This window comes from Phyllopteryx taeniolatus, chromosome 5 (genome assembly GCF_024500385.1).
Source record: "Phyllopteryx taeniolatus isolate TA_2022b chromosome 5, UOR_Ptae_1.2, whole genome shotgun sequence".
Lineage (NCBI taxonomy): Eukaryota > Metazoa > Chordata > Actinopteri > Syngnathiformes > Syngnathidae > Phyllopteryx > Phyllopteryx taeniolatus.
This window is the reverse complement of record NC_084506.1, coordinates 4171911-4193561: the sequence shown is the minus strand read 5'-3', so window position 1 is coordinate 4193561 and position 21651 is coordinate 4171911. Positions and strand designations below refer to the sequence as shown.

Here is a 21651-nt window from a genome sequence, read left to right as displayed (position 1 = left end):
ACAGACTGTGCATTTATAGTGACAACAAATCCAGAAGCTTGTTTTTTTTTTTTTTACAGCTATTTTCTGAAATTGTGCTCCAAATTCTACACGTGTGATATCGTCGAAAATGTAGCAATGAGGCCGAGTACGAGCGTGCGAGAACTGAATGTCAGGCGAATATTAAACTTCCGGCCGACTTTCTCAACAATCCCGTTGACCACAGGTGTCAAACTCAAGGTGCCAGATGCGGCCCGCCACATCATTTTATGTGGCCCGTGCAAGCAAATCATGCTCGTCAACTTCCGTGATTTTTGCTCAAATCTGTACCCAAATTCCAAATTGTTTAAATAATAAACAATAACGTTGAGATATTGCATTTTTCTGTTACCAAACCCTTCTTCTACAGTAACTCAAACAAACTATTATCCTTGTCTTGTGATTTCAAAACTAGTTACCCCTCAATTTGTTTTGCAATGGTCATGATATGTTTTGGTGATGATTCCGCATGTATACGGTTTCACTGTTCTCACGGCCCTCTGAGGGAAATCAGAACTACAATGAGGCCCGAGATCAAAAAAAGAGTTTGACCCCCACACACACGCGCGCGCACACGCACGCGCTCAGACACGACTTACTTTGCAAGCAAACGTAAATTTGGAGTATTACGAGATTTCCGGTGAGTTTTCAAAATAAACTCACGGGAAGGAGGCAGCGCACCGATTGACTCATTCGCATCATCAACGCCCATTTCGTGGCCATATACAGGAAATGACACCAGAACATCGCCCCCTTCCCCCATTAATCGATCCGGATCATTCATTTTGTGCGGTGTGCGCGACCGTCGGGTAACGGCTTCTGTGGCAACATCTGTAATCGTCACTTGTATGCGTTTGGTACTTTTCGGGTACGTCGACTTGCAACAACTCCCCCTTGTCCCTTTTTTGTTTTGTCCTTTCCGTCCGCAGAATGACAACCCAGATTGATAAAGAGGCTTGCAGAGAGGCTTACAACAAAGTCAGAGACGACAACACGGACACTAACTGGTGAGCATATCGCATGTACGTCTACGTTGACCAAAAAAATTTAAAATAAATGACAATAACCGAGTCCCGTTAATAATTCATCATTCGCCAGCTCGTTACCGCCCGCGAGGCTACATTTTTTTATTAAAAAAAAAAAAAAAAAAAAAAAGAGATACGTCATGTCTCGTTGCCATTAGAAATAAATCATGAGTAAAGACTGTTACATGCTTTTGTGTCACTAGCAAACCGAACCATGTGCAGTGCAGCATTAGTTCCACTGCTCCCTGGTGAATGAAGTCTGTTTTGCGGCTCCAGTCGTAAAAGCACAGTTAAAGCCGGTCTCGAGGAGTACAAGTCATTTCCTTTGTTCGGTATTCAGAGCGACTGACATTCTGCTTGTGATACAGAAGTGTGCCACCTTGCATGGGCGTCCGAGGCATGGTCTTCTGCTTGACACAATGTGGCTGTTGTGGCTCGACATTTTATGACAATGATCCGCGGTCAGAGAAATAATTGGCATTATATTTTGCATCTTCCAGGGCTGTGTTTAAATATCAAGGCTCCACGATCGTACTTGCCGACCAAGGAACTGACTACGAGGAGTTAAAAAAGATGTGCACAGGTTAGTAGATCAACCCACTTGCACATGGAGGTCGATCTAATGCTAAACACTTCAGTACTTGCATGAAACTTTTAAAAAAAATTGTCAGTCAGTACAGTTTTGAAACTGCCTGTATGGCCAACAGCTTGGCTCTGTAGTGCACTAATCTTTTAAGACTCTGTCCTCTGTAACCCATTGGCCTTGAGACTTGAAACTATGCAGGCATAGCAGTGTTGCATTGCATAAGACTGGTTACAATGGCCCATTCCGAGCTTCAAGAAAAAACAGAAACATGCTGGCTTTTTGTATGACTGAGTAACAATGCACCCATAGGAAGTCCATTCAGAATGCAATCAGTTTTAACTCCAAAAGTTGCTTGGACAAAAACAGAACAAGGAAGTTTCTTGTTGCAAAATATGTAGCTGAATTGCATTAACTAGCTGTGAGCCTCTTCCACAACTACTACTTGACACAACACGCACCTACACAGTACAATAATAAAGATTATTGACTGTCCCTAATACAATGCTGCCCCCATGGGGGGCACAAGCCAGTGCAAACTGTAGGTCGGTCCCAAGCCCGGATAAATGCAGAGGGTTGCGTCAGGAAGGGCATCGGGCTTAAAACTTTGCCAAACAAATATGAGCGTTCATCTGAAGAATTCCATACCGGATTGGTCGTGCCCCGGGTTAACAACGTCCGCCCCCGGCACCATTAACATGCAGGGTGCCAGTGGAAATTCAGCTACTGTGGGTCGAAGACGAACGAGAAGAAGCGGTGGAAAGCGGGTTCTTCTTCAGAAAGAGAAGAGGAAAGCACAGAGCCTAGAACTGAATGTAGGGACTTCGTATGTTAGGACTATGACAGAAAAATCTCGGGAGTTGGTTGACATGATGATTAGGAGAAAGGATGATCTATTGTGTGTCCAGGAGACCAGGTGGAAAGGCAGTAAGGCTAGAAGTTTAGGGGCAGGGTTTCAATTATTTTACCATGGTGTGGATGGGAAGAGAAATGGAGTTGGGGTTATTTTAAAAGAAGAGTTGGCTAAGAATGTCTTGGAGGTGAAAAGAGTATCAGATCGAGTGATGAGGTTGAAACTTGAAATTGAGGGTGTTATGTGTAATGTGATTAGTGGCTATGCCCCACAGGTAGCATGTGACCGAGAGTTAAAAAGAAATTCTGGCAGGAGCTAGATGAAGTAGTTCTGAGCATCCCAGACAGAGAGAGAGAGAGAGTCGTGATTGGTGCAAATTCTAATGGACATGTTGGTGAGCAAACAGGGGTGATGAAGAAGTGTTGGGTAAGTACGGCATCCAGGAAAGGAACTTGGAGGGACAGATGGTGGTAGACTTTGCAAAAAGGATGGAAATGGCTGTAGTGAACAGTTTTTTTCCGGAAGAGGCAGGAACATAGGGTGACCTACAAGAGTGGCGGTAGAAGCACGCAGGTGGATTACATCTTGTGCAGACGATGTAATCTGAAGGAGGTTACCGACTGTAAAGTAGTGGTAGGGGAGAGTGTGGCTAGACCGCATAGGATGGTGGTGTGTAAGATGACTCTGGTGGTGGGGCGGAAGATTAAGAAGACGAAGGCAGAGAACCATGTGGTGGAAGCTGAGAAAGGAAGAGTGTTTGAGAAGAGGTGAGACAGACTCTCGGTGGACAGGAGGAGCTTCCAGAAGACTGCACCACTACAGCCAAGGTGATCAGAGAGACAGGCAGGAGAGTACTTGGTGTATCTTCTGGTAGGAAAGGAGAGAAGGAGACTTGGTGGTGGAACCTCACCGTACAGGAAATCATACAAGGAAAGAGGTTAGCTAAGAAGTGGGACACTGAGAGGACCGAGGAGAGGAGAAATAAATACTTTGAGATGTGACGTAGGGCAAAGGTTGAGGTGGCAAAGGCCAAACGAGGCATATAATGACATGTATGGCAGGTCGGACACTAAAGAAAAGGATCTATACAGGTTGGCCAGACAGAGGGAGAGAGATGTGAAGGATGTGCAGCAGGTTAAGGTAATTAAGGATAGAGATGGAAATGTGTTGACTGGTGCCAGGAGTGTTCTGAATAGATGGAAAGAATACTTTGAGGAGTTAATGAATGAGGAAAATGAGCGAAGGAAGAGGGAAGTGTGGTGGACCAGGAAGTGGCAATGATTAGTAAGGGGGAAGTTAGAAAGGCATTAAAGAGGATGAAAAATGGCAGTTGGTCCTGATGACATTCCTGTGGAGGAGAGATGGCTATGGAGTTTTTGGCCAGCTTGTTCAACATAATTCTAGCAGGTGAGAAGATGCCTGAGGAATGGAGGAAAAGTGTACTGGTGCCCATTTTTAAGAACAAGGGTGATGTGCAGAGCTGTGGGAACTATAGAGGAACGAAGTTGATGAGCCACACAAGAAAATTATGGCAAAGAATAGTGAAGGCTAGACTCAGAACAGATGTATTTGCGAGCAACCGTATGGTTTCATGCCTAGAAAGAGTACCACACATGCATTATTTGTCTTGAGGATGTTGATGGAAAAGTACAGAGGTCAGAAGGAGCTACATTGTGTCTTTAGGGATCTAGAGAAAGCCTATGACAGAGTACCCAGAGAGGAACTGTGGTACTGCATGCAGAAGTCTGGAGTGGCAGAGAAGTATGTTAGAATAATACAGGACATGTACGAGGGCAGCAGAACAGTGGTGAGGTGTGCTGTAGGTGTGACAGAGGAGCTTCAGGTCAGAAGCATCTTTATTTGCCAAGTATGTCCAAAACACACAAGGAATTTATTCTCCGGTAGTTGGAGCCGCTCTAGTACAACAGACAGTCAATTTACTGAACACTTTGGAGACATAAAGACATTGACAAAAAACAATTGTGCAAAAAGATGCAGAGTCCTCTAGCACTTAGAGCAGTTCAAATGACTAATAATGCAATAGTCCGGTGCAATGACCATTGTGCAAAGGGCGCTGAGACTTCAAGGAGTGTATGCGGTTTAAAGAAGAAGAAGAATCATCTTTTATTGTCATGAACATGCACACATGCACACGAAATTTGTTCTCTGCATTTAACCCATCACAGTGAACACATACACGTTAGTGGAACACACTGGAGCAGGGGGCAGCTGAAGCGTCCGGGGAGCATTTTTGGGGTATCAGTGTCTTGCTCAAGGACACCACAGCCGTGAGTCCGGAGGATGTTGGCGGATGGTCCAGTCAGGGTTTTGAACCTAGGTCCCCCACAGTGGCAGGCGATGATCTTAACCATTGGGCCACGGCTGCCGTAAAAAGTGACGAGTAGTGCGATAATCTGGGACAATGTTGGTTGTGCAAATGTTACAGATACTCCTCAATCAGTGTGCAAATGGAGCAGATGCTACTCTGGCATGAGTGGCCAGTATATTCAAATAGTGCAGCATGGCAAGACAACTACAGTGAGTGCACGAGTAATACATAATTGGCCCCACAGAAATGTGACAACGAACTCAAGTCAAAAAATTGCCAGCTTGTTGTAATGGAATTATAGGTTAGGTGTTTAAGAAGTTGATCGCAAGAGGGAAGAAGCTGTTGGAATGTCTACTAGTTCTAGTTTGCATTGATCAGGTGGAGGTGGGACTGCATTACGGATCAGCCCTGAGCGCCTTCCTGTTTGCAGTGGTGATGGATAGGTTGACAAATGAGGTTAGACTGGAATCCCTGTGGACTATGATGTTTGCAGACGACATTGTGAAACAGTTAGAAAGGTTGGAGGCATGCACTGGAAAGGAGAGGGATGAAGATTAGTCAAAGTAAAACAGAATATATGTGCATGAATAAGAGGAAACAGTGAGGCCACAGGGAGAAGAGATAGCAAGGGTGGAGGTCTTTAAATACTTGGGGTTAACAGTCCAGAGCAATGGTGAGTGTGGTCAGGAAGTAAAGAAATGGGTCCAAGCAGGTTTGAACGGGTGGCGGAAGGTGTCAGGTGTGTTGTTTGACAGAAGAGTCTCTGCTTGGATGAAAAGCAACGTTTCTAAGACAGAGGTGAGGTCAGCCATGATGTAAGGATTAGAGACAGTGGCACTGAAGAGACAACAGGAAGCAGAGCTGGAGGTGGCGAAAGGAAGATGTTGAGGTTCTAGGAGTGAGCAGGTTGGATAGGATTAGAAATTATCTTATCAGAGAGACAGCCAAGGTTAGATGTTTTGGAAACAAAGTTAGAGTGAGCACACTTTGGACTTTTCCAGAGGAGAGAGAGTCAATATATTGTTAGAAGGGTGATGAGGATGGAGCTGCCAGGCAAGAGAGCTAGAGGAAGACCAAAGAGAAGGTTGATGAATGTAGTGAGGGAATACATGATTCAGTTGATGTTAGAGAGGAAATAGGCTTACATGGAAAAGGATGACATGCTGTGGCCACCCCTAACGGGACAAGCCGAAAGGAAAGGAAGAAGTAGAGGTTAATAGGAGTGTGGACCCTGTGGGGAACATTAATAAGAGTCAGGGGACAGCTTTAAAATATGTATAAATCCCTAAAAATATGTGGTCGGATTTCAGCTATTGCGGGGGTGGACCAGAACCTAATCCCTGCGATAAAGGAGGGAGTAATGCATTGAAAAGGTAGATATTAGCTATGGGCAGCACGGTGCTCGTGATTAGCCCGTCTGCCGCACAGTAGTAGGGTTCAAGGTTCAAATTTCTGCCTTCCTGTGTGGAGTTTGCATGTTCTCATTTGCTTGCGTGGGCTTTCTCTGGGTGCTCTGGCTTTCCGTCACATTCCAAAAACATTCATGGTAGGATAATTGAAGACTCTAAAGTGTCCATAGATGTGAATGTGAATTAGTGATTGCTTTTGGACTCAAGCAAATAAATCACTGTCAGTAGGCAGTCATTTTTAATGTATCCAGTCCAGAGCAATGGTGAGTGTGGTCAGGCAGTGAAGAAACGGGTCCAAGCAGGTTGGAATGGGTGGAGGAAGGTGTCAGGTCTGTTATGTGACAGAAGAGTCTCTGCTCGGATGAAGGGCAAAGTTTATAAAACAGTGGTGAGGCCAGCCATGATGGACGGATTAGAGAAGGAAGCAGAGTTGGAGGTGGCGGAAATGAAGATGTTGAGGTTCGCTCTCGGAGTGACCAGGTTGGATAAAATTAGAAATGAGTTCATAAGAAGGACAGCCGAGGTTCGATGTTTTGGAGACAAAGTTAGAGAGAGCAGACTTCGATGGTTTGGTCACGTCCAGAGGAGAAATAGTGAGTATATTCGTAGAAGGATGATGAGGATGGAGCTGCCAGGCAAGCGAGCGAGAGGAAGAGCAAAGAAAAGGTTGATGGATGTCGTGAGGGAAGACATGAGGACAGTTGGTGTTCGAGAGGAGGATGCAGGAGATTGGCTGACATGGAAAAGGATGACGCGGTGTGGCGACCCATAAAGGGACAAGCCCAAAGGAAAAGAAGAAGAGGAGCGCCCACGCCAAGTTTTCCACAGTAGCAGCTAATAGCTAGACAGCCGGAGCCTCACAGCTGCCAGTCAGATGAGTTTAAAGCTAGTATTTTTTAATTTAAAAAAAAACAAAAACATTTCACACAGAGGAAAACACGATTACATCGTCAATGAACGTTGGTCGGTATATTCCAATCCTATGATAGCCAATCACTTGCCGCAGTACTTGGGCACCGAGCTTGTGATAGCCGCTCGCTCGCTCGCTCACTGGCAAACTTCAAGTAATTTACTAGTGATGGGCACGGATGGCAGTTCTTTTGAGTGTAGTGAATCATTCGAATCAGTTCATTAAAAAGATTTGTTCAAAAGATTCGTTGACCGAATCGTTCAGTTCTTTTTCCCAAAATCGTTCAAGTGGTTCCTCATTCATTTAATGATCCATCCCTGAGGTTCACGTTCACTCAACACATTCACCGAAGGACTCTACGTTGTTGTTGTCATGTATTGTAAACTAGGAAAGGTGGGAGATTATTAAAAAAAAAAAAACAACTTCGGCTAAATGATCACCGACCTATCTCTCTCTCAGCAAGGTCTCGAACACCCAGCTTCGGTTGTGACTCGTGTACATGTGCAGCGAGCTCAGCTACCGACCATCCTTCCGCCACCGTGACTTTTTTGCATTCCACTGCGGTGGAACGTCGCTGATGCCAGCCCACGCCAGCCGGACTTTCTGCTCACTCGCCGTTCTGTTATTGTCGTCTGAAAGCGTCTTTGAGTGTCTTGAGAAGCGCTATAGAAGTTTGTGTTGTTATTATTAATATTAAGAAATAAAAAGCTTTAATAATCGCATTAGAGACACAGAGGTATATGTGTACGTAAAAACATTTATTATTAATTTCCATTTATGTTAAATATGTGTGCTTGTCGGTAGCCGACTGGTTAGCGCGTCTACCTCGCAGTTCTGAGGACCGGGGTTCAATCCCCGGCCCCGCCTGTGTGGAGTTTGCATGTTCTCCCCGTGCCTGCGTGTTCTCCCCGTGCCTCCCACATCCCAAAAATATGCGTGGTAGGTTGATTGAAGACTCTAAATTGCCCATAGGTGTGAATGCGAGTGCGAGTGATTGTTTGTTTTTATGTGCCGTGCAACTGGCTGGCGACCAGTTCGGGGTGTACCCCGCCTCTCGCCTGAAGATAGCTGGGATAGGCTCCAGCACGCCCGTGACCCTAGTGAGGAGAAGCGGTAAAGAAAATGGATGGATGGATGGATAGTTAGTGTTGTGTTCATTTATCGAGCCGCCGCGGATCGGATTTACAGCCACCAGCGCATCTCTTTGATATCCGCTGCGCACGTAATTATTAGGCTTGGGAATCTCTGGCACGAGGCCGATTCGATATATATCTAGTTACAAAGGGAGCAATTCCATTAAAAAAAACAATATCTTGACGGGTGGAATGATTCGATACGATTCGATTCAGTATGGGAGCCATATGATATTTGATTCGGTGCAGAAAAAAAATGTTATTCGCACCAATCATAAAGAACCTTGACTTGACTTAACCCAATTCTATAACATTACATTTGTCTAACCTTATTTTCAAACGTATTTTCAAAAGACCACTTAACCCTGAGCGTTGTTGCTTTATTGCACTGTAAAACTTTTAAATTATATATTGTTTTATTTAAATATCAAATTAATTAATTTGGAAGATTTTCTCTCCACAAACTTGCAAAAACAGTATTTAAAGGCCCATGGGGGGTCTCGCACACCGTGCCATTCAAGCTTGGACCACCTCTGCACACAATGCACTGCTTTAAAAAAAAAATGTAAAAACATTTTGGTTGAGTGCTGACTGACTTTTGGAACTTTTAAGTCGTGATGACTAGCATAGTTCAACTGCCGATTGTTGTCTCAGTTTCGGGACATACCTGGCTTTGTGCCCTCTTGGTAGTTTCTTTTTAGGGTCGCACAGTACCAACACGAAATATAAGTGGACTGCGAGGACTCAAGCAGCATTAGTTTGCTGATTTATAGCCCAAGGAAATCGCCTTCCTTTGCCATATTGTCTGCATGTTTACAATCTGCGGCGCACATTTTGGAGTGACTGGAGTTTTCTATTATCACCACAGTCTTCAATTAGTCCTTGCCACATATCATCATCCCATCCTGCCTTAAAATCTCAAAAAGTCATCAATCGACAGCCTCAACAAGTACAGGCCTTTAGTCATGAGGTGTTTTGAAAGACTACACATTTTTCCAACACATCAGAGCATGTCTGGCACCCACTCTGGACCCCCACCAGTTTGCTCACAGGGAAAACCGATCAACAGATGATGCCATAACCATAGCACTCCACACTGCACTTGAATCACCTGGAACACCAAAGGAGCTATGCGAGGCTGCATTTCCTCGACTTCAGCTCAGCCTTCAACCACATCATCCCTGATGCAGAAACGTCTGTATCTGGGCTTGTCCTCCCCCATCTGACAGTGGTTTAAGGACATATTAACAAGCACCCCACAATCTGAGAAACTCGGACTACAGAGATGAAATCAACAGACTGACAGCATGGTGTTCAGAAAACAACCTCCCACTGAACACCACAAAACCACAGATGATTAGCATGTATTTCAGGAAGGGGAGATTAGACCTGGCGTCGCTCTACTTCAGTGGGCACTGAGTGGAAAGGATCCACTCCATCCTATTCCTGGGTGTGCAGATCTCTGACGACCTCTCCTGGACTGCTAACACCTCAGTGGTGGTGAAGAAAGCCCAGCAGCAACTCGACTTCCGGAGGGTGCTTAGAAGAAACAACTTGGAGGAGAACCTGCTGGTGACATTCTACAGAGCCACCATAGAGAGCATCCTGGCGTACTGTATCACAGCGTGGTACACGGGGTGCTCGGCAGCGGACAGAAGAGGGCTGCAGAGTGATCAACACAGCCCAGAAGATCATTGGTTGCTCTCTGCCGAGCCTGCTGTACATCGTTGCTATGCTACCTTTTGCTACCTCAGGAGAGCTGTCCACATCATCAAGGGCTCCTCTCACCCCAGTAACCACCTGTTTGAACTGACACCCTCGGGCAGGTGCTACAGGTCACAGAGCTTGGACAAACAGACTGAGAGCTTCTTTCCCGAGGCTATTACCACAATAAACAATTCAAAATTCTAACCACAAGAACTGTCTTAACATGAACCAGACATGCAGTAATGCTGATTTTCTGTGCAATTTTATGCACTTAACCTGGAATAATTTACACTCTCGCCAAATATTTGTCTTACTGTTCTTATGTACATTGCCCTATTCTTACTTTATTCGCGTAATTCTTATTTTTGGCCAATTCCTTTCTTTTTTGGTACTTATTTTATTGTACAAGTTCTAAATATTTTAAGAGGCACCAAAGCAGTCTCCAACTGGAATTTCGTTGTAATGCATACAATGACAATGAAGGCAACTCTGATTAAGTCATGGTCCATTGGAGAACATGAAAACTCCAGCCACTACCCTTATACAGTCTTGCTAATTTTAGTGATCAATTCAATACTTCCATCCATCCATTTTCTTCCGCTTATCCGAGGTCAAGTCGCAGGGGCAGCAGCTTTAGCAGGGAAGCCCAGACTTCCCTCTCGCCAGCCACTTAATCCAGCTCTTCCAAGGGGATCCCGAGGCGTTCCCAGGCCAGGCGGGAGACGTAGTCTCTCCAGCGTGTCTTGGGTCGTCCCCGCGGTCTCCTCCTGGTGAGACGTGCCCGTAAAACCTCACCAGGGAGGCGTCCAGAAGGCATCCTAATCAGACCACTTCATCTGGTTCCGCTCAATCTGGAGGCGCAGGGGCTCTTCTCTGAGGCCCTCCCGGATGACTGAGCTTTTCACCCTCTCTATGGGAGAGCCCTGACATCCTGCGGAGGAAACTCATTTTGACCGCTTGTATCCGGGATCTTGTTCTTTCGGTCATGACCAATTCAATATTGTACAGACCTATTCACGTTTGTCCTTTTTCTAGATGATGCACGGCTGTTTTGCTTCCTGCGGATTATGACAGGAGACGCAATGAGCAAACGAGCCAAGTTCACCCTCATCACTTGGATCGGGGAGAGTATTGGTGGGCTCCAGCGTGCCAAGATCAGCATAGACAAAGCGCTGGTGAAAGAAATCGTGCAGGTCAGTGCAGAATTGTGGGTATAAAACCTGACACGAATCAACACAATGTGAAAAACAAAAAGTAGAAAAGATGGAATTAGAAACTGTAAAACAGCCTAAATATACCACTAACTTGTAGAATGGAAATTATGAAACCAATTAAAGCTTTTGGATCATGTTCATATAATTTGATCACTAAAGACAAGACACTTGTATTTAAAAAAAAATGCATTTTTTAAATACAAATGCAAAACAAGTGACAGACAAACATTGGTAAAGGAGATTGAACTTGTGCTGTGAGGATGGAAAGAGCATGCGGTGACAATGCATAGAGCTGGGGTTCCCTGTTCTCGTTAATCTAGACCCAAATATGCACCAAACTGTACTTTAGTAGACCGCAAGTTGGATTTACGTTACGTGGAACACAATTTAGGCAGGCTGGTTGATCTCTCGAATGCTTGGCCTGTCCGGTCCATATGGGCAACAGGTGGATTTGGTGGAAAAAGGGGGAAGACTCTCACTAGGGTCACATCTGGGCACAGATCCAGGGGTTCCTGGGGGACTGGTATGGAATTGGGAGGGTGTGGGTGTCTGATGGGGCTTCCGCACGTTTGTGCTGTTTCCCGGTCCGGGCGCCCTGCCCCTCCGCCCTGCCTGCCACCCTCGATTTTAATGCATCACACACACCCATCTTTGTCTTTTGTCTTCGTTACTTTTTCCCCCTCTAGAAATTTTGTTCTGTTCGACTGATCGATTGTGATTCTCAATAAACATCAATTATAATACTAAGAAAGCACAGCGGTAGCTTAAAAACTCCAGTGTGACACAGTAAAACTGTTCCGACATAAAAGAAATACAGATCCTCCCTTCTGCAAGGAGGAAGAAAAAAAGAAGTGAGATGAAGAGTTCCAAGCGCAAGGCGGCCGAAGCCTGGAAGTGCTTGGAGCACACGTGCGCCGCCCGTTTCCCTCTTAAGGGAGCTTTTTCCGTAAGATGCCCCTCAGCACACGGCAGGGTAGCTCGGGCACTGGCAGGATGACCTTCTGCGGGAAAAGGTCTGATGTGTCCTCGCCATCTCGTAGTGAGAGGTGTGGCTTCCTGGCTGAGCCAGTCTTCGGAAAGGTGGTCGAGCGAGCGAGAGCCAAAAGGGGGGCTCTGGCATTTATGCCCAGCCGAAAGGGGGACATACCGCCTCTTAATGTTACTTTTCCATCCTAGGATTATTTGTGCTTTAAAACCAGTGGGATAAAATATTAATTATTGGATAACAAAACCAGTTTAAAAGTGGTCGAGCGAGCGAGAGCCAAAAGGGGGGCTCTGGCATTTATGCCCAGCCGAAAGGGGGACATACCGCCTCTTAATGTTACTTTTCCATCCTAGGATTATTTGTGCTTTAAAACCAGTGGGATAAAATATTCATTATTGGATAACAAAACCAGTTTAAAAATTAAACCAAAACCAAAATTAAACAAGCAATTAATTAATAGCTCCCCTTAGGAAATGAAACCGTTAAGTAATTGTTTACTATTAACGTGAGGCAGTGTTTAAATCAAGTTAAGTTGTGTTGGGAACGTCTGTGAATGGAAGGTGGCGTTATTGCGTTAGCAATGCAGCGCCTTTTGTCGGTACAGCTTGTTGTAATCGTCGCGTTGTAAATCGCAAAACTGGTTAAAAATACCAGGCATAAACCTTTAAAACACAGACATGGTGTTGCCGTTTCGAAAAGCGAGCGAAAATGGAGGCTTTAATTAATAAGAGCACTTTATGGCGAACGTGGGTGGAGGTGGCGAGTTAGCCGTGCTCTCGTGGGGTGGTCGGTCACTCGCAGCAGAGCACTCATGGAAGATTAGCGCACAATGTAAGCTTAAAACCAGCAGGAGAAAAAAAACACTCTGCGGTGCTGGAGGCAAGCTGAAGTTTATTATTTCACCAGCAGCGATCAAGAGGGGACACGATGTCTCGATGAGCTAACACCTAATACCTGCGTAATGGCATGAGTGTCCGCAAGGGGGCACTCGAGGACAAGCCGAAGCCTGTACGATTGCTCAAAGCCACGAAGGAGTGACCCAAAGTGGCGACGCCACGATGTCACGTCTTCCGCAAGCAAAGACTGCAAATTACGAAGCCTTAAGTCAAAATGACCCAATGGCGGTCTACTTTGAGTGTTTCAACCCAAGCAAAGATATGTGATATATTCCAGCCACTCGAGGCTTTAAGCAGATATTTTTTCGGCTTGAACAGGTAGGGAGAAGAACACTTTTCTTGTAGTGGTATGTGATTGACAGCTGATCATAGACAGGGCGCAGTTTGAGCACTTTCACCGGACACGCCCACAGCGTACCAGAGTTCAGAGAATGGCATGATTTTTCATGATTTTGAAGCCTCATTTTACTGTATGTCTTGGGTCCAGACCAACAAAATGGGCCAATATAAAGCTTATAGTGTGACATCCAGTAATGTTGTTTCTGATGCACAACCAACACATGCGAAGGAATTGTGGAATGTTGTCAAACCATCGTGGGCTTGTATAGCAAGTCACAGGTTCAAGAAGTTCGACTTCATGGAACACAGATGTGAAGCAGTTCGCAAAAACACTGGTTTTACTGTTAGTTTAGTGAGCCACAGGACTGCTAAATCATAGTTTTCTCAGTTAATACAGTTATAGTTTGGAAAGAAGAATGAAGACACTGCTGTTTTTAGCAGCCCAGTATAATAATAATTATAATAACTATTCCTAATTCTTAATCTTTTTCTTTGAAATTTAATGCCGGTTCGCATTGCATTAAAATAAAAACTATCCGGATTTCAAGCATCACTCACTGTTTTAAAACACACTACTATTTTGTACTGTATTTTTTGCTAAACTCACTCCGACAGTCAACTTTTCCGCTCCTTATCCATTTGTACAGAACTTTGCCAAGGAGTTCATGATCAGCGATCCAAAAGAAGTGGATGAGGACTACCTTCGCACAGAGCTGAAGAAGACGGGCGGCGCCAACTATGATGCTCAGGCCGAGTAGAGAAGTGCTACAATTCAAATGGAAGAAGGAATGGTTTTAAAAATTGCTATCTCTTTTAGAGAGGATTCGGGATTGAAGATGGCGAACAGCAATGACAACAGCACCTACACAAATAACATACAAAGAACATAGAATTTAACTTTTAAAATTAGTCCCACAAAAGAAGCCTCACGGCAAGGACTTTGAAGAGTACAGGGTCATCCAAAAGAGTGGACTCATACCAGGTGACATGTAAATCCAGTTCAAGAGTACAAACCAAGCACTGTTCTTTCTGTACTGATGGCCCTTTTTTCCGTTACAAGGCCATGAATACAATTTCAAGATCTTTAAAATTTTATGGAAGAGTTAAAAACCGAGATTTGCGATACTATACTTGTTGGCTTACTTAGATAGTGATTAGATTGTGTAGAATCTTGGAAGTTCTCCTTTGAAGACTGTAAAGTATCTCCGAGATACTACTCATGCATAGATCCAGTTTGGAAAAGAATGTTGCAATGTGAAAGAACGGGAACATGCATGTATGTAAGTGTGAAGATAAAAGCAGTACGGCAGCACGGTGAAACAATGGTTAGCAGAGCTGCCTCACAGTCAGGACATCTGGGTTTGAATCTGTTGAAAAATCTGTGTATGGCGTTTTCATGATTTCCCTGTGCTTGCCTATGTTTAGGGCTGCAACCAAGGTTCGATCCATCCATCCATCCATCCATTTTCTTCCGCTTATCCGAGGTCAGGTCGCAGGGGCAGTAGCTTCAGCAGGGAAGCCCAGACTTCCCTCTCCACAGCCACTTCCTCCAGCTCTTCCGAGGGGATCCCGAGGCGTTCCCAGGGAAGCCGAGAGACGTAGTCTCTCCAGCGTATCCTGGGTCGTTCCCGGGGTCTCCTCCCGGTGGGACGTGCCCGGAACACCTCACCAGGGAGGGGTCCTGGAGGCATCTGTTTAGGATGCCTGAGCCACCTCATCTGGCTCCTCTCAATGGGGAGGAGTAGCGGCTCTACTCTGAGCCCCTCCCAGATAACCGAGCTTCTCACCCTCTCTCCAAGGCAGAGCCCTGACACCCTGCGGAGGAAACTCATTTCGGCCGCTTGTATCCGGGATCTTGTTCTTTCAGTCACGACCCACAGCTCGTGACCATAGGTGAGGGTAGGAACGTAGATCGACCGGTAAATGGAGAGCTTCCCCTTTCGGTTTAGCTCCTTCACCACAACGGACCGATACAAAATCCGCATCACTGCAGACGCTGCACCGATCCGCCTGTCGATCTCCCGTTCCATTCTTCCCTCACTCGTGAACAAGACCCCAAGATATTTGAACTCCTCCACTTGGGGCAGGATCTCATCTCCAACCTGGAGAGGGCACACCATCCTTTTCCGACTAAGGACCATGGTCTCAGATTTAGAGGTACTGATTCTCATCCCAGCAACTTCACACTCGGCTGCGAACCACTCCAGTGAGAGTTGGAGATCACGGCCTGATGACAGGCACCGAACAGCCCCTATTCAGGGGGTTCGGTACCCCATACTGCCAAAGCACCCCCCACAGGACTCCACAAGGGCCTTCTCAAAGTCCACAAAACACATGTAGACTGGTTGGGCGAACTCCCATGCACCCTCGAGGACCCTGCCGAGGGTGAAGAGCTGGTCCACTGTTCCACGGCCAGGACGAAAAAAAACACACTGCTCCTCCTGAATCTGATATTCGACTTCCCGACTGACCCTCTTCTCCAGCACCCCTGAAGAGACCTTACCAGGGAGGCTGAGGAGTGTGATCCCCCTGTAGTTGGAACACATCGTCCGGTCCCCCTTCTTAAAAAGGGGGACCACCACCCCAGTCTGCCAATCCAGAGGCACTGTCCCCGATGTCCATGTGATGTTGCAGAGGCGTGTCAACTAGGACAGCCCTAAAACATCCAGAGCGTTTAGGAATTCCAGGCTTAATCTCATCCATCCCCGGGGCCTTGCCACCGAGGAGCTTTTTAACCACCTCGGTGACCTCAACCCCAGAGATAGGAGAGCCCGCCTTAGAGACCCCAGACTCTGCTCCCTCATGGGAAGGCGTGTCGGTGGAATTGAGGTCTTCGAAGTATTCTCCCCACCGATTCACAACGTCCCGAGTCGAAGTCAGCAGCGCCTCATCCGCACTATACACAGTGTTGCTGGTGCACTGCTTCCCCCTCCTGAGACGCCGGATGGTAGACCAGAATTTCCTCGAAGCCGTCCGGAAGTTGTTCTCCATGGCCTCACCGAACTCCTCCCACGCCCGGGTTTTTGCCTCAGCGACCACCAAGGAACATGGTCCACTCAGACTCAATGTCCCCCGCCTCCCCCGAGACGTGGGTGAAGTTCTGCGCGAGGTGGGAGTTCCTTCTGACAGCGGATTCTGCCAGACGTTTCCAGCAGACCCTCACAATACGTTTGGGCCTGCCAGGTCGGCCCGGCATCTTCCCCCACCATCGGAGCCAACTCACCACCAGGCGGTGATCAGTTAACAGCTCTGCCCCTCTCTTCACACGAGTGTCCAAGACATGCGGCCGCAAGTCCGATGACACGACCACAAAGTCGATCATCAAACGCCAACCTTGGGTGTCCTGGTGCCAAGTGCACGTGTGGACACCCTTATGCTTCAACATGGTGTTCGTTATGGACAATCGGTGGTGAGCACATAAGTCCAATAACCGAACGCCACTCGGGTTCTGATCGGGGGGAGGGCGTTCCTCCCAATCACACCCTTGCAGGTCTCACTGTCATTGCCCACATGAGCATTGAAGTCCCGCAGCAGAACGATGGAGTCCCCAGCGGGAGCGCTCTCCAGCACCCCCTCTAAGGACTCAAAAAAGGGTGTGTACTCTGAACTGCTGTTTGGTGCATCGGCACAAATAACAGTCAGGACCCGTCCCCCCACCCGAAGGCGGAGGGAGGCTACCCTCTCGTCCACCGGGGTGAACCCCAATGTACAGGCACCAAGCCGGAAGGCAATACGTATACCCACACCTGCTCGGCGCCTCTCACCGTGGGCAACTCCAGAGTGGAAAAGAGTCCAACCCCTCTCAAGAGGACTGGTACCAGAGCCCAAGCCATGTGTGGAGGCGAGCACGACTATATCTAGTCTGAACTTCTCAACCTCACACACCAGCTCGGGCTCCTTCCCTGCCACAGAGGTGACATTCCACGTACCTGGAGCCAGTTAATTTCGATCACTTTCTTAAAAAACATTATTTCAAATTGACAGTGCAAATTGACAGTGCACAAACTGAAATTGATTATAATTCACTTCCTGGTTTGATGCGTAACATGACAGAAAATGGGCAAACACGCTGATCATTGTTTTCCAAAGTAAAAGCACGTTTGCAAATGTCTTTTTTTGACTAAACAACAATAATCAGTCTGCGTTCATGGAGTACACCAGAAATCAGAAAATATTTACTGTTGAGAAGCTAAAATTCTGAGGATTTGGACAATTTTGCAGTGCAAAAAGGTCTCTAAACGATTCATTATTATACAAATAATTGATAATTGGTTAATTATGAATTGTTGCACCTCTACTTGTATTCTCCTGGTACAGTAAACTCGTTTATTGCAGGGGTTACATTTCAGAAAACCCTACCATAAAAGAAAGCAGGGACCAATTATATAAATTTCATATGCAATTCAATGCGAATACGTGATACTTCAGAGAGGTGCAGGTATTTTATTTTGTTCACTTGAGGTCACCATCCACAAACACATGCCTATTAAAGGCTATGCTTGAGTGATGTGTACAACAGGCTATATGGACATGGTGTGAAAAAGTGATTGCCTGCCTTAAATATTGGCACCGATTCTCACACTGAAGGTCCTGGCAACGAAAAGCATTATGGGAACCCAGAATTCATTGCGGCAGTGTTTTTAACAACAGTACTGGAGTTACAGAAAATCAGGCTAAACGTTGCTCTTTGCTTGCATTTGTTTCTGCTAATATTGTTTTGAGTGTGTGTGTGCGCATTCGCCATTCCTTGGGCTAAGGTTAGTATTTGTGAATTCATAAAACTGACTGACTGTGGCTTGTTTTAAACAGCGGCTTTCCAGTCACGTTCTTAGTATCCTCATGCAATTTGGTGAGATACCAAATGTCATGGTTCCACCCACATTCCGAACACATGCACGTTGAGAAATCGAAGATTCTAAATTGTCCATTGCCGACTCGTAACCCTAATAAGGACAAGTATAGAAACAGGATGGATTACATTAATTGTTAGCATAGCATAGCGTAACAATTACAAACGGAAACAACTAGCCAAACATCTGTCTAGTTCCAAGAGGTTAAAAATCAATATAGTAATCTTTAAATTTGTTTTAGTCTATAGAAACATTATACAAGTGTCCAGAAATGTCTACAGATTAAAACAGAGAGTTAAATTACCGGGATACAGCATCCTAAATGACATACATGGGGTATCTCGATATAGCCTAAAAATAAGATATTGATTTGGGGCCATAATGTGCAGCCCTACTTTAAAGAGTTGGTCGCAAAATGCTAATTCTCACTATTCTGTTTGACTTGACACAAACACATTTTAAGATTGAAATGGTCTAATTTAAGAATTACTACAGTTAGTTGGTGGGAGGGAGCCACCAGCCACCACATGGTTGCTTATTTAATTAACTATGCATTGTCATCTCAAGCTCATACTCAGCTGGGATCCAGTTGGCCAGGAAGAAGTGAATGCACATCAAGGCTTAAGCACTGTTATATCAGAATAATGCCACAAATTGTGAAATGTAAGCACGTCTGAAATATCGAGTATGCCACTCGTTATCATACAATGTACATCATAACAAAAAGGTCTTCTAATATTATCCTTGCTGATGTTTGTCATCTTGTTTTGTGTGTGCCTCAGACCACTCAGCACAAATTAAGAGTTTGGGCAGTCTCAATCTGTAATTGCTTCTACATTTTGACTAGTGCTTCGTATTGTGTTTTTTAATTGCATATTGTATTTCCATATTGTTAATCTGTTAGGAAGAAGTACAAGTGGTAATTTAGAGGGATATCTGTAAATACTATTCTACAGAAATACAATGATTACATTGAGTCATTTTTCATTCAACAGCAGCTCTTGTTTTAATGTAATGTTCCATAAAACGACGGCCTCCCCCCCCCTCTCCTCATCATATTTGACTGCCTTTGTCTCCCTTGGAAAGAGGCATCATGGAACCTTGTTCACAGCACACTGCGATTGTTGACGCCTCACGTTTGGCAGCGCTTCCGTCAACATAAAGGTCATAGCCAATTGAGGAGATTGGCCATCTCTCAGTTAAAGCATCTTTTATGTCTTCTATGTTTTTGGATTAAACTGTGTCTGCAGAGTTTAGGAATTTGAAGTCTTTATTTCTATACTTTGGTGGGAAAAGTCATTTCAAAATAAAAATCTAAACACTTCGTGGGGTTTTGTTTCCCCTCCCCCCACCCCCTCCTTAAAAGTACACCTTAAACTGACATCACATTGTGATACTGTACTGGAAAATGAAAGCAAACGACACGTTTTGTTAGAGAACAGTAAATTGTGCAAGAAATATTGAACCGTTGGACATGCACATTTAAAAGTTTAGAGGTCAAATTAATTTACTCTGTAAAGTGTCATGGTCTGTGTTTTGGTTTGGTTTGTGTTTAGTTTTGTTCCATGTTTGTGGTGTGCTCTTTTAGTTATTGTGTCCACCTGTTGTCGTCATATTCTGCCTTGTATCGACCAATCAGCTCTCTCCAGCCACTCGCGTCTTGTCCAGCTGTTCCTCGTCTCGTCAATCTGTTTGTATTTAGTTCCCCGGTTTCGTTCAGTTCATTGTCCTTGTGGTATGTCATTATCAGTTGTCATTGTAGTCTGTCTGTGTCACATGTCAAAGTCGCCTGGAGTTTCAGTAGTCATATCTTGTTCCAGTTTTAGGTTTGTTCAAAGTGTTTCTTTGTTTTTTGATGATCACTTTTGGGACTCAGTTTAGTTTGCTTTTTCCATGACCCTTGCTTACCTTTTGATTTGGAATTAAATATCATTTTTGGGACTTCTACCTTGCCTCCCTGCTTCCCTGCACTTGGGTCCTCCATGTTTTTGCCTTGCCTCCCTCGCCTTCGCCAACCAACCGTGACATAACGGTTACAGAACATTTAAAGACATTTTACCCGAAGGTCGAACATCCCCATTTGTGACTAGTCTATTTTAATGATTTTAATTTATTATACTCATTACAATCCCTCAAGCAGAAATTCACACTCACCTTGCTGTAGGGCCAATGACAAATAAAGCTTCTAAAAATATATTTTAAAAAGGTATTTTCAGTATAGATCTAATTCATATTTTTTTATGATGTTTGAATGTCTCATTTATTTAACTTTTCTGTTTTAACTCAAACTATTTTTAACTTCCAGTGGGGATTTTTGCATTGTATTGTTAACATCCAATTTTACATTTAAAGACTGGAAAATAATTACAGAAATACACCTATCAATTCAGGTTTAAACATTTTTTGATTTAGCATGAACTTTTTGGGGGGATGTTTGTTATCCTCAGAATTATTCATTAAATGCAAGAAATAAGCAATTCTGTATGATAATGTACGACCAACATGACATTGGATACAGCTAACAAACCCTTTCCTGGAGGTCAGGCCTAAATGTTATGATGAATTGATTGTAATAACAAATCTTTTTAGTAAAGTCACTGATGGTGTAGTGGTACATTTGCCTGACTTTGGTGCAGGCAGCATGGGTTAAGTTCCCACTCAGTGATGGTGTCAGCGCGAATTGCTGTTCCGGTCTACAGTGGGTACGGAAAGTATTAAGACCCCCTTAAATTTTTCACAAGAGTCCCAACTTTATTCTCCCTCACTATGATTCAACTAATTTCACGCTCATAGTACGAGCTCAGTCATTCGCCCTGTACAGTGGGTATGGAACATATTCAGACCCCCTTAAATATTTCACTCTTTGTTATATTGCAGCCATTTGCTAAAATCATTTAAGTTAATTTTTTTCCTCATGAATGTACACACGGCACCCCATATTGACAGAAAAAAACGGAATTGTTGAAAGTTTTGCAGATTTATTAAAAACTGAAATATCACAGAGGCATAAATATTCAGACCCGTTGCTGTGACACTCATACATTTAACTTGGGTGCTGTCCATTTCTTCTGCTCATCCTTGAGATGGTTGTACACTTTCATTGTAGTCCAGCTGTGTTTGATTATACTGACTGGACTTGATTAGGAAACCCACACCCCTGTCTATATAAGACCTTACAGCTCACAGTGCATGTAAGAGCAAATGAGAATCATGAGGTCAAAGGAACTGCCTGAAGAGCTCAGAAACAGAATTGTGCAAGGCACAGATCTGGCCAAGGTTATAAAAAAAATTCTGCTGCACTTAAGGTTCCTAAGAGCACAGTGGCCTCCATAATCCTGAAATGGAAGATGTTTGGGACAATCAGAACCCTTCCTAGAGCTGGCCGTCCAGCCAAACTGAG

The 21651-nt window shown here is 44.8% G+C and overlaps 1 protein-coding gene across 2 annotated transcripts; it reads left to right on the top strand.

Moving 5' to 3' along the window:
- Positions 1-695: 695 nt before the first annotated feature.
- On the top strand, positions 696-20198 carry cotl1 (coactosin-like F-actin binding protein 1). Of its 2 annotated transcripts, none has more exons than XM_061772912.1 (5): positions 696-827; positions 948-1025; positions 1544-1626; positions 11003-11160; positions 14049-20198. In XM_061772912.1, the coding sequence occupies exons 1-5, from the start codon at positions 751-753 to the stop codon at positions 14157-14159; spliced, it is 507 nt and encodes a 168-aa protein (XP_061628896.1). In that variant the 5' UTR covers positions 696-750; the 3' UTR covers positions 14160-20198. The 2 variants fall into 2 exon arrangements, with proteins under 2 accessions (XP_061628896.1, XP_061628897.1); XM_061772913.1 differs by having other exon boundaries at positions 718-851.
- The last annotated feature ends 1453 nt before the right edge of the window (positions 20199-21651 follow it).

Excerpts from the sequence above, each read along its gene's own strand:
- cotl1 (XM_061772912.1), top strand. The coding sequence starts at position 751 with ATGACACCAGAACATCGCCCCCTTCCCCCATTAATCGATCCGGATCAT. Across the intron at positions 828-947 it reads GCGGTGTGCGCGACCGTCGG|AATGACAACCCAGATTGATA; the intron begins GTAACGGCTTCT and ends TTCCGTCCGCAG. Across the intron at positions 1,026-1,543 it reads GACAACACGGACACTAACTG|GGCTGTGTTTAAATATCAAG; the intron begins GTGAGCATATCG and ends TGCATCTTCCAG.